This window comes from Scardinius erythrophthalmus, assembly GCF_964197995.2.
Source record: "Scardinius erythrophthalmus genome assembly, chromosome: 16".
NCBI classification, from domain to species: Eukaryota; Metazoa; Chordata; class Actinopteri; order Cypriniformes; family Leuciscidae; genus Scardinius; species Scardinius erythrophthalmus.
This window is the reverse complement of record NC_138236.1, coordinates 40,776,072-40,796,101: the sequence shown is the minus strand read 5'-3', so window position 1 is coordinate 40,796,101 and position 20,030 is coordinate 40,776,072. Positions and strand designations below refer to the sequence as shown.

Here is a 20,030-nt window from a genome sequence, read left to right as displayed (position 1 = left end):
TGCTCTAAAACTATATAGAGATATATATATATATATATATATATATATATATCATTGAATGCACAGCTAGCTGTAGATTAGCCCTTACTTATTCATATTTTTCTGCCTTAAAACTGATCTTGCAGAAGTCCTAGAGACACGAAGCTCGGTCAAATGGTGGAGCTCAGTTTGGGCACACGATCAGCCAATGTCAAAACTAGTTAGTTAGTTAGTTTTATTTGTATATGTCCCCGAAGGGCAATTGGTTTTACAGCAAGACAGCATACAAAGGGACAATTTACAATTCATTAAAAATTCTGTAAAAGAATAAAAAAAAAAAAAAAAAAACAAAAAAAAAACACACAAAGTACATACACAAAACCCAAACAACTACTACCTTCCACCTACTCCCCCCATACCCGAATTTAACAGAGAGATGGAAGTAGGAATAAATGAATATTTATACATGTTACTTTTAACAGAGGGAAATCTCAATCGAGATCCTGAGGGATCCTGAGAACTACAGCGATAAAAACTAGATTTTCACTCATTTTTGGCCATAACTGCTCAACCATTTGGCACAGACTCGAGTCTTATACTTGGGGGCACTATAACATGAATAAAACAGGGAGAAGGCTCTAACTACCCAACCGTTTGTCTGACTGACTTGAAAATTGGCATGCAGTGTCTTTGTCCAAGGTGTCATCACTGTCTATGACAGGGGTGGGGAACGTTGATCCTGGAGGGCCATTGTCCTGCAGAGTTTAGCTCCAACCCTAATCAAACACACCTGAAGTTAATCAATGTCTTCAGGATTACTGAAGTTACAGGCAGCTGAATGTTTTTTTCAGGGTTGGAGCTAAACTCTGCAGGACAATGGCCCTCCAGGATCAACGTTCCCCACCCCTGGTCTATGAGGACATTCATTTATTTTGAAAAACATGGCTGTGAGTGAGTTGAAATGATTGGTATCCAGATAGATTTCTCAGTAACTCTGTGTTTTGTGTGCGTAGATGTGCAAGTTTTGTTAATGACAGACGTCCTGGTGTTCATGCAAGAAAAAGACCAGAAGTATATTTTCCCCTGTCTGGTGAGTCACAGCTTTCTATTGGCTGACTGTCAGTGGATTCTAACTTCGCATCATTGATCTCATGACCTGCATCATCCCACATCAAAATCAAGCTGACCAACTCTGGCTGGTTTCACAGGACAAACCGGCAGTGCTGTGCCTCCAGAATTTGATTGTGAGGCATATAGCCAATCAGGAGCGAGGAATGTTCCTCATCAGTCACTCCACGCCTCCAGAGATGTACGAGCTCCACGCCGCCTCCAAAGACGACAGAAACACCTGGATGAAAATCATTCAGCAGACAGTGAGCAAGTCAGAGTCAACTCACAACTCCTCAACCCTAAACCTCAATGCCCCGCTCAGATATATCTCTGCCCAGTCAGCGGCACACACTTCATCAGCTTCTCTCCTCTCTTTCACAGCTGTCCGTCAAGAGAGGATTTCCCTCTGATAGAAACAGAGGACAAAGCTTTGCTACGCAGACTCAGAGGTTTGTATCAACTAGGAAACATGGTTTATTTCCCAACACTCATCTGTGTCTGTCGTCAGACTGCTCAGGTTTATTTCTCTGTCTCTCTCTCTCTCTCTCTCTCTCTCTGTCTCTCTCTCTCTCTCTCTCTGTCTCTCTCTCTCTCTGTCTCTCTCTCTCTCTCTCTCTCTCTCTCCCCCTCTCTCTCTCTCGGTGCATGCTGGGAGTGTTTGGGTGCGTGTGAGGGTTCTCAAGAGGGGAGGGTGAAAGTGTGTTTGTTTCGAACTTTTCTAAAACGTTTGTTTCTTTTTTCCTGATTAAACTTAATTTCGTAGTGATAAGAGTTTTTTGAGGATAGTTTTTGGGAGCGGGATGGCGTCTCTTACGCCACCTGTTTCCCTTCGCCATGGAGTTAGGTGTGTGACGGCGAACGGGGTGAATGTGGAGGAAGTGTTACTTTCAGTAGGTGAGGAGATCGGCTATGAAAACATTTCATCTGCTTCGCGAATGAATAAAGCTGTGGTTGTGTTTGTGAAGGAAGAGAACCAAGTGAATCGTCTTATAAGCAGTGGAATAGTGGTAAGTGGAGATTTTATTACTGTTTTGCCGCTGGTTGCTCCAACTATCAAAGTCACCGTTTCAAATGTGCCGCCTTTCATCCAGAGTCATGAGATAGAACGAGAGCTGTTGCGTTTTGGTAAGTTAGCTAGCGCGATTAAAACCGTTCCCCTCGGATGTAGAAATGAAGCGCTGAAACACGTAATGTCGTTTAGAAGGCAGGTTTTTATGTTCCTAAACGAACAAGAGCTAGATGTGTCGTTTAAAGTTTGGCATGAGGGAAGGGCGTACATGGTTTACGCAAATACTGGGAACATGAAATGTTTTGAGTGTGGAGATGTTGGCCATAAGCGTTTAGCATGCCCACATAAAGTTCAAGTTCAAGCTGCGGTAGAAGCCGCTAGACAAACTGATGAGGTTTATCTTGTGAATGATCCTGAAAACGTGCAGTCTGTAGATGTGGAAGAGCCTCAGGGAGCTGAGGAAGTTGTAGAGGAAAATGAGACCCAGGGAGTTGAGGAAGCTGTTGAATTAAATGAAGAAAATGACAACCAAATTGAGGAAAGTGTGATTGAGAATAATGAAATAACAGGAATGGTTGTGAATAATGTAAGGAGTGAAGATATGGAACATGTTGCAAGTAGCAGAGAAAATGAGGTTGGAAGTAGTAAAAGTGAGATCACTGGTGATGCAGAAATGAGAGACGAAGATGTACTTTCTGAGTTTTCGGACATTGGGTCACAAGTGATGGAAGACATGTACTCTTTAGAGGACTTTCTTGAGACAACATTTGGTAAAGTTGTAGAGGTAGAGCAATTTTTTCCAGATGTCGACAAATTTATAATATCAGTGTTGTGGCTGCAAAAAAAAGTGAGTTATGAAGTTTTGGATAAAAAGAAAAGATTCCGGCTGAAAAAGATGATAACGAAATTAAGGAGAAGAAAAGTGAATGTTTCAAAAAATTGATATGAACAAACCACAAGTGGTGTTCTTTACTCTGTGCTTTTTCTTTTCAGTTTCTGTCTATTTCTTATTTCTCTACATGGATGTGTGGAGAGTGGGATCATTAAATATTAATGGAGGTAGGGACAAGAATAAATTAGCACAGATTTCAGAGTTGTTAAGAATAGAAAAGGTTAATGTTTGTTTTTTACAAGAAACACATACAGACACTGATAATGAAGTAGAATGGGGATTATGGTGGAAAGGAAATTTTGCCTTGAGTCATGACACAAGAAATAGTGCTGGGGTAGATATTTTATTTTCTGAAAGTGTGAATATTTTAAAGGTAGAAGAAATTGTTAAAGGAAGATTACTATTAACACAAATTGAGTATAAAGGAATAGAATCTGTATTTGTTAATGTTTATGCTCCTAATAATGGTCCAGAAAGGCTGGAATTTTTTATGGAATTACGAAATGTGATTGAAAAATATGATGATAATGTTTGTCTAATACTTGGAGGTGATTGGAATTGTACAATAGACTTTGTTGTTGATAGAAATGGAGAAGAGCCCCATAATAAGTCAAGTGATGCATTAAAAAAGGTTATCAATGAATTCCAGTTAACAGATGTATGAAGAATGAGAAATGAAGGAGTAAAGCAGTATACATGGCTAAGAGTTGTTGATAATAGAATTAGTGGAGCGAGATTGGATAGGTTTTATTTAAAAAAGACATGGAACAATAAGGTGATGAATACTTTTATTAGACCTAATGGTTTTTCAGACCATCACATGGTTATATTAGATGTTAATTTGAAGAAGACACCCAGATCTAATTATTACTGGATTTTTAACATTAAGTTATTACAGGATGTCTCTTTTTGTGAAAAATTTAAATTGTTCTGGGATATTTGGAAATTGAAGAAAAATTCATTTGAAAACCTAAGCCAATGGTGGGATGTGGGCAAGACAAATATAAAAATGTTTTGTCAAAACTATGCTTTCCACTCATCAACTATTTTGAAAGCAACAGTGAAAGCTTTACAAAATGATATTGAGTTCATTGAAAGACAAGTTGTAAATAATGATGAAGTTGTAAACTGTAATGGGTTAAATAAGAAAAGACAAGACCTGAGCTTTCTCCTACATGAGCAAGCAAAAGGAGCATTGATAAGATCAAGATACTCTTCCATAAAAGAAATGGATGCTCCAAGTACTTTCTTTTTTAACCTTGAAAGAAAAAATGTCCAACAAAAGATGATGTGCCATCTTCGTCGTTCGGACGGATCCGTTACATCAGATCCTACAGAGATGAGGAGACTGGCAGGAGACTTTTATATACAATTATACAGAGCTGAGAGTTGTGACATTGACTGTACTGAAGACTTGCTTAAAGAGTTACCTCAGCTTGGAGAAGAACAAAAGCAAGCATTGGACGATTTAATCACATTTCAAGAGTTCACAGAGGCTATGAGGCAACTATCTAAAGGGAGATCGCCTGGAATTGATGGATTACCGGTGGAATTTTATCAACAATTCTGGGACCTAATAGGACCAGATTTATATACAGTAATTTTAGAATGCATCAAAATTAATTCACTTCCAATAAGTTGTCGTCGAGCAGTTTTGTCATTGCTTCCAAAAAAAGGAGACCTCGGACTGCTAAAAAACTGGAGACCAGTATCTCTGTTGTGTCTGGACTATAAGATTTTTTCTAAGTGTTTAGCAAATAGACTCAAGCACTGTCTGGATTTGTTGATAAAAAATGATCAAACATATTGCATTCCTAAGAGATCTACTATAGACAGCCTTTTCTTAGTGAGAGATATAATTGTTTTCAATCAGAATAATAAGAATGATTTCGGAGTGCTGTCGTTAGATCAAGAAAAGGCATTTGATCGTGTTGATCATGAATATCTATTTAAAGTGTTAAAGAGTTATGGATTTGGTGATGTTTTTATTTCTTATATTCAGTTGTTGTACTCTAATGTTTATGTGATTTATGTGATGTGTTTATGTCTCCAACACCGGTGACAAGAGGCATAAGACAAGGTTGTCCAATTTCTGGACAATTATACAGCCTAATTATTGAAACCTTATTATGTAGATTGAGGAGGAATTTAAATGGAACTTTAATCCCTCATGTTAATGGTCATTCTAAGGTGGTTTTATCAGCATATGCAGATGACATTACGGTTTTTATTACAGGACAAGAAGACATTGAAATTTTAACAAAAAGATATTGAAGTATATGAAAAAGCCTCCTCTGCTAAGGTTAATTGGACAAAAAGTGAAGGATTTATGATTGGTAAGTTGGAAAATTTTCCAAAACTTCCAGGAGGGTTGCAATGGAGAAAAGACGGACTAAAGATTTTAGGTGTTTTTTTTGGAAATGAACAATTTCAAAAGAAAAACTGGGAGGGTTTGATAGAAAAGGTGTCTGCCCGATTGTCGAAGTGGCGATGGCTATTACCACAATTGTCATGTCGAGGAAGGGTTCTGGTAGTAAACAATCTGGCTGCTTCTGTTCTGTGGCATAGGACTGCTGTTATGGAGCCACCAGAGGAGTTGATCTCCAATATACAAAGGACAATAGTGAACTTTTTCTGGAATGGACAACATTGGTTGCGTGCTGCAGTTTTATACCTACCAGTACAAGAGGGTGGCCAAGGACTGGTGGATGTGAGAAACAGAATCTGTACTTTTAGGCTACAAGCTGCACAGAGATTTCTATATGATAAAGAGGTGCTTTGGGGAAAAACTGCAAGTGTGATCATGAGGACAGTTGGTGGCTTTGGACTTGATAAACTACTATTTTTAATGAAGCTTGAAGAGATTAACCTGTCTGAGCTCACTGTTTTTTATAGAGCTATGTTGCAAACATGGAAAACTGTTATACGAACAGAACGGAGTATGGACAATCTGGAACTTTGGGCAACAGAGGAGCCACTTTTTTTTAATCCACTGATTCAAACTAGACTGTTGTCCTCTGTGACTATACGACAATGTTTATTAAGGAATGGAATCGTAAAGCTGGATCATTTATTGAATGAAGATGGATGGAAGTCAATTGATGAACTTCAAGTAGCAACAGGCTTGAGATCTTCACGTCTAGTGTCAAAGCTAAAGGAAGAAATCTGCAATGTACTACCAAGTGGATACAGAACATTTATTGCACAAAGACATGAGAATACCCAGGACATGGGGAATAATGTGCAATTTCCAGAACTGGTAATTTCTCCAGCAATAAAGGAGGAAGAAGAAGAAGAACTGGTGGATGCCATTTTGTCCTTCAAGAATCCTCAGTTTTATTCCCTTAAAGGCATGTCAAAGAAAGAACTGTACAACGTCACAGTAAAAACAATCCATCAAGACTCTTTTACCCCTTTTCCACCAACAAGAACCGGGTGCTGGTTCAGAGCCAGAGCCAGAGCTGGTTCAGAGTTGGTTCGACTGACGAGCTTACTAGAACCGGTTTGCCTTTCCATCGGCTAGAGAGCCACAACAGAGCCAGATCTTACGTCACTGTATACGTCTCATGTTGCCCAGCAACCGCTAGTGCGGTAGCGCCAAACACAAACACGCCAGGCTTGTTCGAGATGCATCGGCTTCTCGCAGATCGATCGCCGCATGACATCAAAGCACTGCGATAGCGATCTAAAAGCACAAGGAGTCGTATGCTCTCCAAACACTCCTGCAGCTCCGATCGGTCCTCGCCGCTCCGGTGCATCTCGAACAAGCCATCAACAATAACGGACGTTGCAATACTATGGATGCTCATGGGTTTGCAAAAATACATCGGAATCCAACACGTTCGTGCAGCTCGCCGTAACTTACATAGACGGATATTATAATCGAGCTGCTATTAGCTCGACTAGCTGCTATTTAAAAATGGCGGTCACAAGTTTCTATTCGTCTTGTTGGTCACGGTAACCCCGCCCCCAGCCCCTGACGCAAGCGGTTCTTTCTTGGCTCCGTTCTAAACCCTGCAATGATTTGGTGCTACTTAAGAACCAGTTTCACTGGTTCGGAGCTGGTGCTTTGGCGGTGGAAAAACAAAGAACCGATTTGAAACTAGGCTCTGGCTCCGAACCAGCACCAGCTCTGCCTTGGTGGAAAAGGGGTATTTGAGAAAACAAAATGTTTCCAAGTGGCCAGATTTGTTGAGCCCAGACTTCCTGATAAGAGACAGGTGGAGAGCCCTATATAACCCCCTGTAGAGAAGCGTTCGGGGATCTGCAGTGGAGGATTATTTATGGGGCGATAGCAACAGACGGACATGTGGCACACCTGAATACAGCTGTAAAGGGGGAATGTCGATTCTGTGGGGAAAAGAGGATTTGGAGCATTTGTTTTTGAAGTGTGAGAGATTAAAAGGCATTTTTAAATTGCTTGGGAGCTGGTTTGGTAAATTTAATGAGAATTTTTCAGATAAGGTGTTTATTGGAGGAATAAAATATACATTTTCAAAAAGGAAAAAAATGTGTTTATTAAATTACCTGATTGGAACGGCTAAACTGGCAGTGTGGAAAACACGGAAAAACAAAGGTTTACAATTGGCAACTATAGATCCTGAAGAAATGTGCAAGTGGCTTATAGCGGGGAGGCTTAAGATTGAATTTGCATATTATAGGTTGACAAATAATTTATTAGGTTTTTGTGATATATGGTGTGTTAATGAAGTGTTATGTATGTTACATGAGGATCAGTTTGTTTTAAATTTTTGAAAGATTTTAAAGGGAGTTTTTTTTAAAGGAGGTTTTATAATAGTAAGAATGCAAATGTATTTATAGTAGTGAATATTTTGTTGAAAAGTGTGAAGTAAAAAATGTATAAATAAAGGTATTGTTAAACCTCTCTCTCTCTCTCTCTCTCTCTCCCCCTCTCTCTCTCTCTCTCTCTCTCTCTCTCTCTCTCTCTCTCTGTCTCTCTCTCTCTCTCTCTCTCTCTCTCTCTCTCTCTCTCTCTCTCTCTGTCTCTCTCTCTCTCTGTGTAGCTGATATCCAGCAGAAGGACCGTGAGGTTCTGGAGCTGTTACAGGAGCGCGTGACGCTCTTCTCTGATCTGGTCGAGGTCACTGGAGGTCAGACTGTTACCGTTCCCACAAACTCCAGGAATATATTCCGAGCAGAAACCCCCTCGGCTCCTCAGGCGGAGCGGCTGCTGAATGACGCCATTGTTGAGGGTAAGCAGAGGAGATTACGGAGAACACAGAGAATACAGAGCTTAGCAATGAAGACACTAAGACTGCTCTCTTATTTATGCCACCCTTCAGTGGACAGACTGAGTGAAGTGCTGTTGGCTTCATGCACTGACCGTCCACAGTCCTGCAGACTGAACGGTGAGCCGACAGAGGGACAATTCACCTCCAAAACAACAGGTACCTTATAGCACACCTATTCTGCGGCTCCTCTCTTCCCAGTCTGTCAGTAACGCTCTGTTTACTTCCTGTCTCTATGAAGCCCCTCCTTCTGAAAAGCACACTGTGCTCTGATTGGTCGGCTGGAGCAGTGTGTTGTGATTGGTTGAGCGCTTCGAGTGTGTTTGGGAAATGCCCCGCCCCTTACCATAACCGCCAGTTTAACACACTACTAACTAACTCAACCAGGCCTCGCCCCTTTATTCTGCGCATGAATTATTATAATGAGGAATATTGTGATACTGCTGCCTTGTGTCAGTTTCTGGACTAAAATGAGTAATAATAGCCATTGAACATTACAGTAGGATGTAAAGCCAGGCCCAAACCGCAAATTATCAGATTGTTTTATCAATAAATAATATATAAAAAGTAAGTAGTAAAATGACGTAGTAATGTATAATGACTGCAATTCTTGTTTTGTTTATATTGGATTATATTCTCTCCAATGGTGTGCATGTAATATATTACAGAAGATATCAAGACTTTTCCATCTCTGATATTTTCAGATGAAGGAACGATATCAGTGAACGGGACTCATGAAGTAAACGGTCCATCTAACAAGGTGAGGGTTTGATATATTACAGACAGACCTGAGTGGATACTGCAGTGCGTACTGGACTCATTATTGTGTAACGCCTCTCACAGGACAGGAACGGGAACCAGCTGCAGGACCAGACTCTCCCCGAGGTACACCTTCAGGAAGCTCTTAGCGAACCAGGTGTGTCTGAAGATGAGAACAGAGATGACTGAGTGTTTGTGTTTCAGGAGGTGTGTCAGAGACTGGTGAACCTCAGCACTCAACTACACGCTCTCCAGGTCAGAGTCACACTTCAGCTCCGTCTCACACACACACACACACACACACACACACACACACACACACACACACACACACTCAACTACACGCTCTCCAGGTCAGAGTCACACTTCTGCTCCGTCACACACACACACACACACACACACACACACTCAACTACACGCTCTCCAGGTCAGAGTCACACTTCAGCTCCGTCTCACACACACACACACACACACACACACTCAACTACACGCTCTCCAGGTCAGAGTCACACTTCTGCTCCGTCACACACACACACACACACACACACACACACACTCAACTACACGCTCTCCAGGTCAGAGTCACACTTCTGCTCCGTCACACACACACACACACACACACACACACACTCAACTACACGCTCTCCAGGTCAGAGTCACACTTCAGCTCCGTCACACACACACACACACACACACACTCAACTACACGCTCTCCAGGTCAGAGTCACACTTCAGCTCCGTCACACACACACACACACACACACTCAACTACACGCTCTCCAGGTCAGAGTCACACTTCAGCTCCGTCTCACACACACACACACACTCAACTACACGCTCTCCAGGTCAGAGTCACACTTCAGCTCCGTCACACACACACACACACACACACTCAACTACACGCTCTCCAGGTCAGAGTCACACTTCAGCTCCGTCACACACACACACACACACTCAACTACACGCTCTCCAGGTCAGAGTCACACTTCAGCTCCGTCTCACACACACACACACACACACACACACTCAACTACACGCTCTCCAGGTCAGAGTCACACTTCAGCTCCGTCACACACACACACACACACACACACTCAACTACACGCTCTCCAGGTCAGAGTCACACTTCAGCTCCGTCACACACACACACACACACTCAACTACACGCTCTCCAGGTCAGAGTCACACTTCAGCTCCGTCTCACACACACACACACACACACACACACACACACACACTCAACTACACGCTCTCCAGGTCAGAGTCACACTTCAGCTCCGTCACACACACACACACACACACACTCAACTACACGCTCTCCAGGTCAGAGTCACACTTCAGCTCCGTCACACACACACACACACACACACTCAACTACACGCTCTCCAGGTCAGAGTCACACTTCAGCTCCGTCTCACACACACACACACACACACACACACACACTCAACTACACGCTCTCCAGGTCAGAGTCACACTTCAGCTCCGTCACACACACACACACACACTCAACTACACGCTCTCCAGGTCAGAGTCACACTTCAGCTCCGTCTCACACACACACACACACACTCAACTACACGCTCTCCAGGTCAGAGTCACACTTCAGCTCCGTCACACACACACACACACACACACACTCAACTACACGCTCTCCAGGTCAGAGTCACACTTCAGCTCCGTCACACACACACACTCAACTACACGCTCTCCAGGTCAGAGTCACACTTCAGCTCCGTCTCACACACACACACACACACACTCAACTACACGCTCTCCAGGTCAGAGTCACACTTCAGCTCCGTCACACACACACACACACACACACACACACACACACACACACACACACACACACTCACTCAACTACACGCTCTCCAGGTCAGAGTCACACTTCAGCTCCGTCACACACACACACACACACACACACACACACACACACACACACACACACACACACACACACACACACACACACACACTCAACTACACGCTCTCCAGGTCAGAGTCACACTTCTGCTCCGTCTCACACACACACACACACACTCAACTACACGCTCTCCAGGTCAGAGTCACACTTCTGCTCCGTCTCACACACACACACACACACACACACACACACACACACACACTCAACTACACGCTCTCCAGGTCAGAGTCACACTTCTGCTCCGTCTCACACACACACACACACACACACACACTCAACTACACGCTCTCCAGGTCAGAGTCACACTTCAGCTCCGTCACACACACACACACACACACACACACACACACACACACACACACACACACACACACACACACACACACACACACACACACACTCAACTACACGCTCTCCAGGTCAGAGTCACACTTCTGCTCCGTCTCACACACACACACACACACACACACACACACTCAACTACACGCTTTCCAGGTCAGAGTCACACTTCTGCTCCGTCTCACACACACACACACACACACACACACACACACACACACACACACACACACACACACACACACTCAACTACACGCTCTCCAGGTCAGAGTCACACTTCAGCTCCGTCTCACACACACACACACACACTCAACTACACGCTCTCCAGGTCAGAGTCACACTTCAGCTCCGTCACACACACACACACACACACACACACACACACACACACTCAACTACACGCTCTCCAGGTCAGAGTCACACTTCAGCTCCGTCTCACACACACACACACACACACACACACTCAACTACACGCTCTCCAGGTCAGAGTCACACTTCAGCTCCGTCACACACACACACACACACACACACACACACACACACACACACACACACACACACACACACACACACACACACACACTCAACTACACGCTCTCCAGGTCAGAGTCACACTTCAGCTCCGTCACACACACACACACACACACACACACACACACACACACACACACACACTCAACTACACGCTCTCCAGGTCAGAGTCACACTTCTGCTCCGTCTCACACACACACACACACACACACACACACACACACACACTCAACTACACGCTCTCCAGGTCAGAGTCACACTTCTGCTCCGTCTCACACACACACACACACACACACACACACACACACACACTCAACTACACGCTCTCCAGGTCAGAGTCACACTTCAGCTCCGTCACACACACACACACACACACACACACACACACACACACACACTCAACTACACGCTCTCCAGGTCAGAGTCACACTTCAGCTCCGTCACACACACACACACACACACACACACACACACACACACACACACACACACACACAGACACACACACACACACAGACACACACACACACACACACACACACACACACACACAGACACACACACACACACACACACACACACACACAGACACACACACACACACACACACACACACACACACACACACACACACACACTCAACTACACGCTCTCCAGGTCAGAGTCACACTTCAGCTCCGTCACACACACACACACACACACACACACACACACACACACTCAACTACACGCTCTCCAGGTCAGAGTCACACTTCAGCTCCGTCTCACACACACACACACACACACACACACACACACACACACACACACACACACACACACACACACTCAACTACACGCTCTCCAGGTCAGATTCACACTTCAGCTCCGTCACACACACACACACACACACACACACACACACACACACACACACACACACACTCAACTACACGCTCTCCAGGTCAGATTCACACTTCAGCTCCATCTCACACACACACACACACACACACACACACACACACACACACACACACACACACACACTCAACTACACGCTCTCCAGGTCAGATTCACACTTCAGCTCCGTCACACACACACACACACTCACTCAACTACACACTCTCCAGGTCAGATTCACACTTCAGCTCCATCTCACACACACACACACACACACACACACACACTCAACTACACGCTCTCCTGGTCAGATTCACACTTCAGCTCCGTCACACACACACACACACACACACACACACACACACACACACACACACACACACACACACTCAACTACACGCTCTCCTGGTCAGATTCACACTTCAGCTCCGTCACACACACACACACACACACACACACACACACACACACACACACACACACACACTCAACTACACACTCTCCAGGTCAGAGTCACACTTCAGCTCCGTCTCACACACACACTCAACTACACACTCTCCAGGTCAGAGTCACACTTCTGCTCCGTCACACACACACACACACACACACACTCAACTACACGCTCTCCAGGTCAGAGTCACACTTCTGCTCCGTCTCACACACACACACACACACACACTCAACTACACGCTCTCCAGGTCAGATTCACACTTCAGCTCCGTCACACACACACACACACACACACACACTCAACTACACGCTCTCCAGGTCAGATTCACACTTCAGCTCCGTCACACACACACACACACACACACACACACTCAACTACACGCTCTCCAGGTCAGATTCACACTTCAGCTCCGTCACACACACACACACACACACTCAACTACACGCTCTCCAGGTCAGATTCACACTTCAGCTCCGTCACACACACACACACACACACACTCAACTACACGCTCTCCAGGTCAGATTCACACTTCAGCTCCGTCTCACTCACACACACACACACACACACACACACACACACACACACACACTCAACTACACGCTCTCCAGGTCAGATTCACACTTCAGCTCCGTCACACACACACACACACACACTCAACTACACGCTCTCCAGGTCAGATTCACACTTCAGCTCCGTCACACACACACACTCAACTACACGCTCTCCAGGTCAGATTCACACTTCAGCTCCGTCTCACTCACACACACACACACACACACACACACACACACACACACACACACACACACACACACACACTCAACTACACGCTCTCCAGGTCAGAGTCACACTTCAGCTCCGTCTCACACACACACACACACACACACACACACACACACACACACACACTCAACTACACGCTCTCCAGGTCAGAGTCACACTTCTGCTCCGTCACACACACACACACACACACACACACACACACACTCAACTACACGCTCTCCAGGTCAGAGTCACACTTCAGCTCCGTCTCACACACACACACACACACACACACACACACACACACACACACACACACACACACACACTCAACTACACGCTCTCCAGGTCAGATTCACACTTCAGCTCCGTCACACACACACACACACACACTCAACTACACGCTCTCCAGGTCAGATTCACACTTCAGCTCCGTCACACACACACACACACACACACACTCAACTACACGCTCTCCAGGTCAGATTCACACTTCAGCTCCGTCTCACTCACACACACACACACACACACACACACACACACACACACACACTCAACTACACGCTCTCCAGGTCAGATTCACACTTCAGCTCCGTCACACACACACACACACACACTCAACTACACGCTCTCCAGGTCAGATTCACACTTCAGCTCCGTCACACACACACACACACACACTCAACTACACGCTCTCCAGGTCAGATTCACACTTCAGCTCCGTCTCACTCACACACACACACACACACACACACACACACACACACACACACACACACACACACACACACTCAACTACACGCTCTCCAGGTCAGAGTCACACTTCAGCTCCGTCTCACACACACACACACACACACACACACACACACACACACACACACACACACACACTCAACTACACGCTCTCCAGGTCAGAGTCACACTTCTGCTCCGTCACACACACACACACACACACACACACACACACACACACACACACACACACACACACTCAACTACACGCTCTCCAGGTCAGATTCACACTTCAGCTCCGTCACACACACACACACACACACTCAACTACACGCTCTCCAGGTCAGAGTCACACTTCAGCTCCGTCTCACTCACACACTCAACTACACACTCTCCAGGTCAGAGTCACACTTCTGCTCCGTCACACACACACACACACACACACACACACACACACACACACACACTCAACTACACGCTCTCCAGGTCAGATTCACACTTCAGCTCCGTCACACACACACACACACACACACACACTCAACTACACGCTCTCCAGGTCAGATTCACACTTCAGCTCCGTCACACACACACACACACACACACACACACTCAACTACACGCTCTCCAGGTCAGATTCACACTTCAGCTCCGTCACACACACACACACACACACACACACACTCAACTACACGCTCTCCAGGTCAGATTCACACTTCAGCTCCGTCACACACACACACACACACACTCAACTACACGCTCTCCAGGTCAGATTCACACTTCAGCTCCGTCACACACACACACACACACACACTCAACTACACGCTCTCCAGGTCAGATTCACACTTCAGCTCCGTCTCACTCACACACACACACACACACACACACACACACACACACACACACTCAACTACACGCTCTCCAGGTCAGATTCACACTTCAGCTCCGTCACACACACACACACACACACTCAACTACACGCTCTCCAGGTCAGATTCACACTTCAGCTCCGTCACACACACACACACACACACTCAACTACACGCTCTCCAGGTCAGATTCACACTTCAGCTCCGTCTCACTCACACACACACACACACACACACACACACACACACACACACACACACACACACACACACACACACTCAACTACACGCTCTCCAGGTCAGAGTCACACTTCAGCTCCGTCTCACACACACACACACACACACACACACACACACACACACACACACACACACACACTCAACTACACGCTCTCCAGGTCAGAGTCACACTTCTGCTCCGTCACACACACACACACACACACACACACACACACACTCAACTACACGCTCTCCAGGTCAGAGTCACACTTCAGCTCCGTCTCACACACACACACACACACACACACACACACACACACACACACACACACACACACACACACTCAACTACACGCTCTCCAGGTCAGATTCACACTTCAGCTCCGTCACACACACACACACACACACTCAACTACACGCTCTCCAGGTCAGATTCACACTTCAGCTCCGTCACACACACACACACACACACACTCAACTACACGCTCTCCAGGTCAGATTCACACTTCAGCTCCGTCTCACTCACACACACACACACACACACACACACACACACACACACACACTCAACTACACGCTCTCCAGGTCAGATTCACACTTCAGCTCCGTCACACACACACACACACACACTCAACTACACGCTCTCCAGGTCAGATTCACACTTCAGCTCCGTCACACACACACACACACACACTCAACTACACGCTCTCCAGGTCAGATTCACACTTCAGCTCCGTCTCACTCACACACACACACACACACACACACACACACACACACACTCAACTACACGCTCTCCAGGTCAGAGTCACACTTCAGCTCCGTCTCACACACACACACACACACACACACACACACACACACACACACACACACACACACACACACTCAACTACACGCTCTCCAGGTCAGAGTCACACTTCTGCTCCGTCACACACACACACACACACACACACACACACACACACACACACACACACACTCAACTACACGCTCTCCAGGTCAGATTCACACTTCAGCTCCGTCACACACACACACACACACACTCAACTACACGCTCTCCAGGTCAGAGTCACACTTCAGCTCCGTCTCACTCACACACTCAACTACACGCTCTCCAGGTCAGAGTCACACTTCTGCTCCGTCTCACTCACACACTCAACTACACGCTCTCCAGGTCAGAGTCACACTTCTGCTCCGTCACACACACACACACACACACACACACACACACACACACACACACACACACACACACTCAACTACACGCTCTCCAGGTCAGATTCACACTTCAGCTCCGTCACACACACACACACACACACTCAACTACACGCTCTCCAGGTCAGAGTCACACTTCAGCTCCGTCTCACTCACACACTCAACTACACGCTCTCCAGGTCAGAGTCACACTTCTGCTCCGTCACACACACACACACACACACACACACACACACACACACACACTCAACTACACGCTCTCCAGGTCAGATTCACACTTCAGCTCCGTCACACACACACACACACACACTCAACTACACGCTCTCCAGGTCAGAGTCACACTTCAGCTCCGTCTCACTCACACACTCAACTACACGCTCTCCAGGTCAGAGTCACACTTCTGCTCCGTCACACACACACACACACACACACACTCAACTACACGCTCTCCAGGTCAGAGTCACACTTCTGCTCCGTCACACACACACACACACACACACACACACACACACACACACACACACACACTCAACTACACGCTCTCCAGGTCAGATTCACACTTCAGCTCCGTCACACACACACACTCACACACTCAACTACACGCTCTCCAGGTCAGATTCACACTTCAGCTCCGTCACACACACACACACACACACACACACACACACACACACACTCAACTACACGCTCTCCAGGTCAGAGTCACACTTCTGCTCCGTCACACACACACACACACACACACACACACACACACACACACACACACACACACACACACACACTCAACTACACGCTCTCCAGGTCAGATTCACACTTCAGCTCCGTCTCACTCACACACACACACACACACACACACACACACACACACACACACACACACACACTCAACTACACGCTCTCCAGGTCAGATTCACACTTCAGCTCCGTCACACACACACACACACACACACACACACACACTCAACTACACGCTCTCCAGGTCAGAGTCACACTTCAGCTCCGTCTCACTCACACACTCAACTACACGCTCTCCAGGTCAGATTCACACTTCAGCTCCGTCACACACACACACACACACACACACACACACACACACACACACACACACACACACACACACACACACACTCAACTACACGCTCTCCAGGTCAGATTCACACTTCAGCTCCGTCACACACACACACACACACACACTCAACTACACGCTCTCCAGGTCAGAGTCACACTTCTGCTCCGTCACACACACACACACACACACACACACACACACACACACACACACACACTCAACTACACGCTCTCCAGGTCAGATTCACACTTCAGCTCCGTCACACACACACACACACACACACACACACACACACACACACACACGCACACACACACGCAGGGCTTCATTTGATGGACAGATGCCTTGACGAAACAAGCGTTAGAGATCTTTAATGGGTAACGGTGTATAATACTGTTCCTTCATTAATGAATCACTACACAGGAACAAATGAGTAACGCACTATCAACATTCTAGTAACTACTATTAACTAACAAGAAACTCTGATTAACAAATTAGTAAGTAATAGCGCTCAGTCGAATGTGGTCGTTCACTATTATTTTTCATAGCTCACTCAGAACATCTCGGTTAGGTGTGTAACCCTCGTTCCCCGAAGGAGGGCACAGAGACGTGACTGATTGGGATCACGCTTAGGGAGCCTGTCATCTTCGAGCGTTGATAAGACGAGCTAATGCGCACTGGCGTGTGAGATTTGCATCTCGTGCTCCGCCTGCAGTGCGGGTATGAATACAGAAGTGGACACACACACCATTAGTTTCTCTCTGAGGAGCCGAGCGGAGCCGGAGTCAGCGGTGGTCCCTCCTTCAGGGAACAAGGGTTACATACGCAACCGAGACGTTCCCTTTCAGTTCGGTCAGGTTTGGCCGTAACTCACCACCTTTCTTGGGTACAGTGGGTACCCGATCTCAACACCAAGATAGTCATGGTCCCGCGATGAGAACATGATCCACAAAAGCTGCTTGAGCGCGCTGAGAGCTCAGAGGGCTCGTGACCGACGCTGCACTGTGATCAGCTAATAGTGAACGACCACATTCGACTGAGCGCTATTACTTACTAATTCATTAATCAGAGTTCCTTCTTAGTTAATAGAAGCTACTAGAATGTTAATAGTGCGTTACTCATTTGTTCCTGTGTAGTTATTGATTAATGAAGGAACAGTATTATGAAGTGTTACCCTTTAATGTCATCATGAGAAGCTTAAAACACATCTGGTTGATTACGAGACAGTGGCGAAGCATCTTTCTCAGACACTCACTCGTGTTGTGTGTGCAGGCCGCAGTGATCCGGCAGGACTCGTTCCTGGAGGTGTACATGCAGAAGGACTCGAGCGTGTCCCATGAGCCTCTGCTGGAGCCGGCCGGGCCCGATCCGACCGAGCTACAGCACAAATACAACCTGCTGCAAGGAGAAGTGATCCGACTACGGGCCGCCCAGAGCCAGACGAGCAATGGAGCGCCGGTTCAGCTGCAGAAACAGGAGCCGGTGAAAGCCCAGGACACAGTGGACCAGTCGGATCGGTCAGACGACGGCAAGATGGCCATTCCTCCTCGAGCGGACAGTCCCAGAGGTGAGGCCAGAGCTCATGTCTACTGCTCTGGGAACATGTAACCTGCCTGTCTTGCCTGGTCCTCGTCTCTGAAGTGGAGACGGAGAGCCGTTTGGTTTCCATCCACAGGCTTTTATGCACATTTTGGGATATTGCATGTAAAAAAAACCTGGATGGAAATACCAAGATCCACATAAAATGCATATAAAAGCCTTATGCATAGGGTTGGGTATTTGAAAATCAATTCCAATTCTGGAATCGAATACTTGTAATAAAATAAAAAAATGGTCATTTTTAAAAACGTAATTTTTTATAAGCAAACGTTCATATAAACCAGGGGTCGGCATGTAACTTTGGCCGCGGGCCAATATTTTTTTTAGCCAGTAGATGGCGGGCCAGCTACACAGAGTAGGCCTATGGATACAAATTAAATATTCTCATATAGGCCTATAATCGCGTAATATGATGGATTCGTTCAATCGTTTTT

General features: G+C 46.1%; 1 protein-coding gene across 1 annotated transcript in view; it reads left to right on the top strand.

Moving 5' to 3' along the window:
• The window catches only part of arhgef2b (rho/rac guanine nucleotide exchange factor (GEF) 2b), a 64,476-nt gene that overhangs the window by 39,918 nt on the left and 4,528 nt on the right, over positions 1-20,030 (top strand). The window contains exons 12-20 of the mRNA XM_081388324.1: positions 993-1,069; positions 1,188-1,360; positions 1,471-1,538; positions 8,015-8,203; positions 8,294-8,398; positions 8,944-8,999; positions 9,083-9,124; positions 9,203-9,253; positions 19,270-19,564. Of these exons, the coding sequence (XP_081244450.1) occupies positions 993-1,069; positions 1,188-1,360; positions 1,471-1,538; positions 8,015-8,203; positions 8,294-8,398; positions 8,944-8,999; positions 9,083-9,124; positions 9,203-9,253; positions 19,270-19,564 (1,056 nt within the window). The remainder of the gene's footprint in view (positions 1-992; positions 1,070-1,187; positions 1,361-1,470; positions 1,539-8,014; positions 8,204-8,293; positions 8,399-8,943; positions 9,000-9,082; positions 9,125-9,202; positions 9,254-19,269; positions 19,565-20,030) is intronic.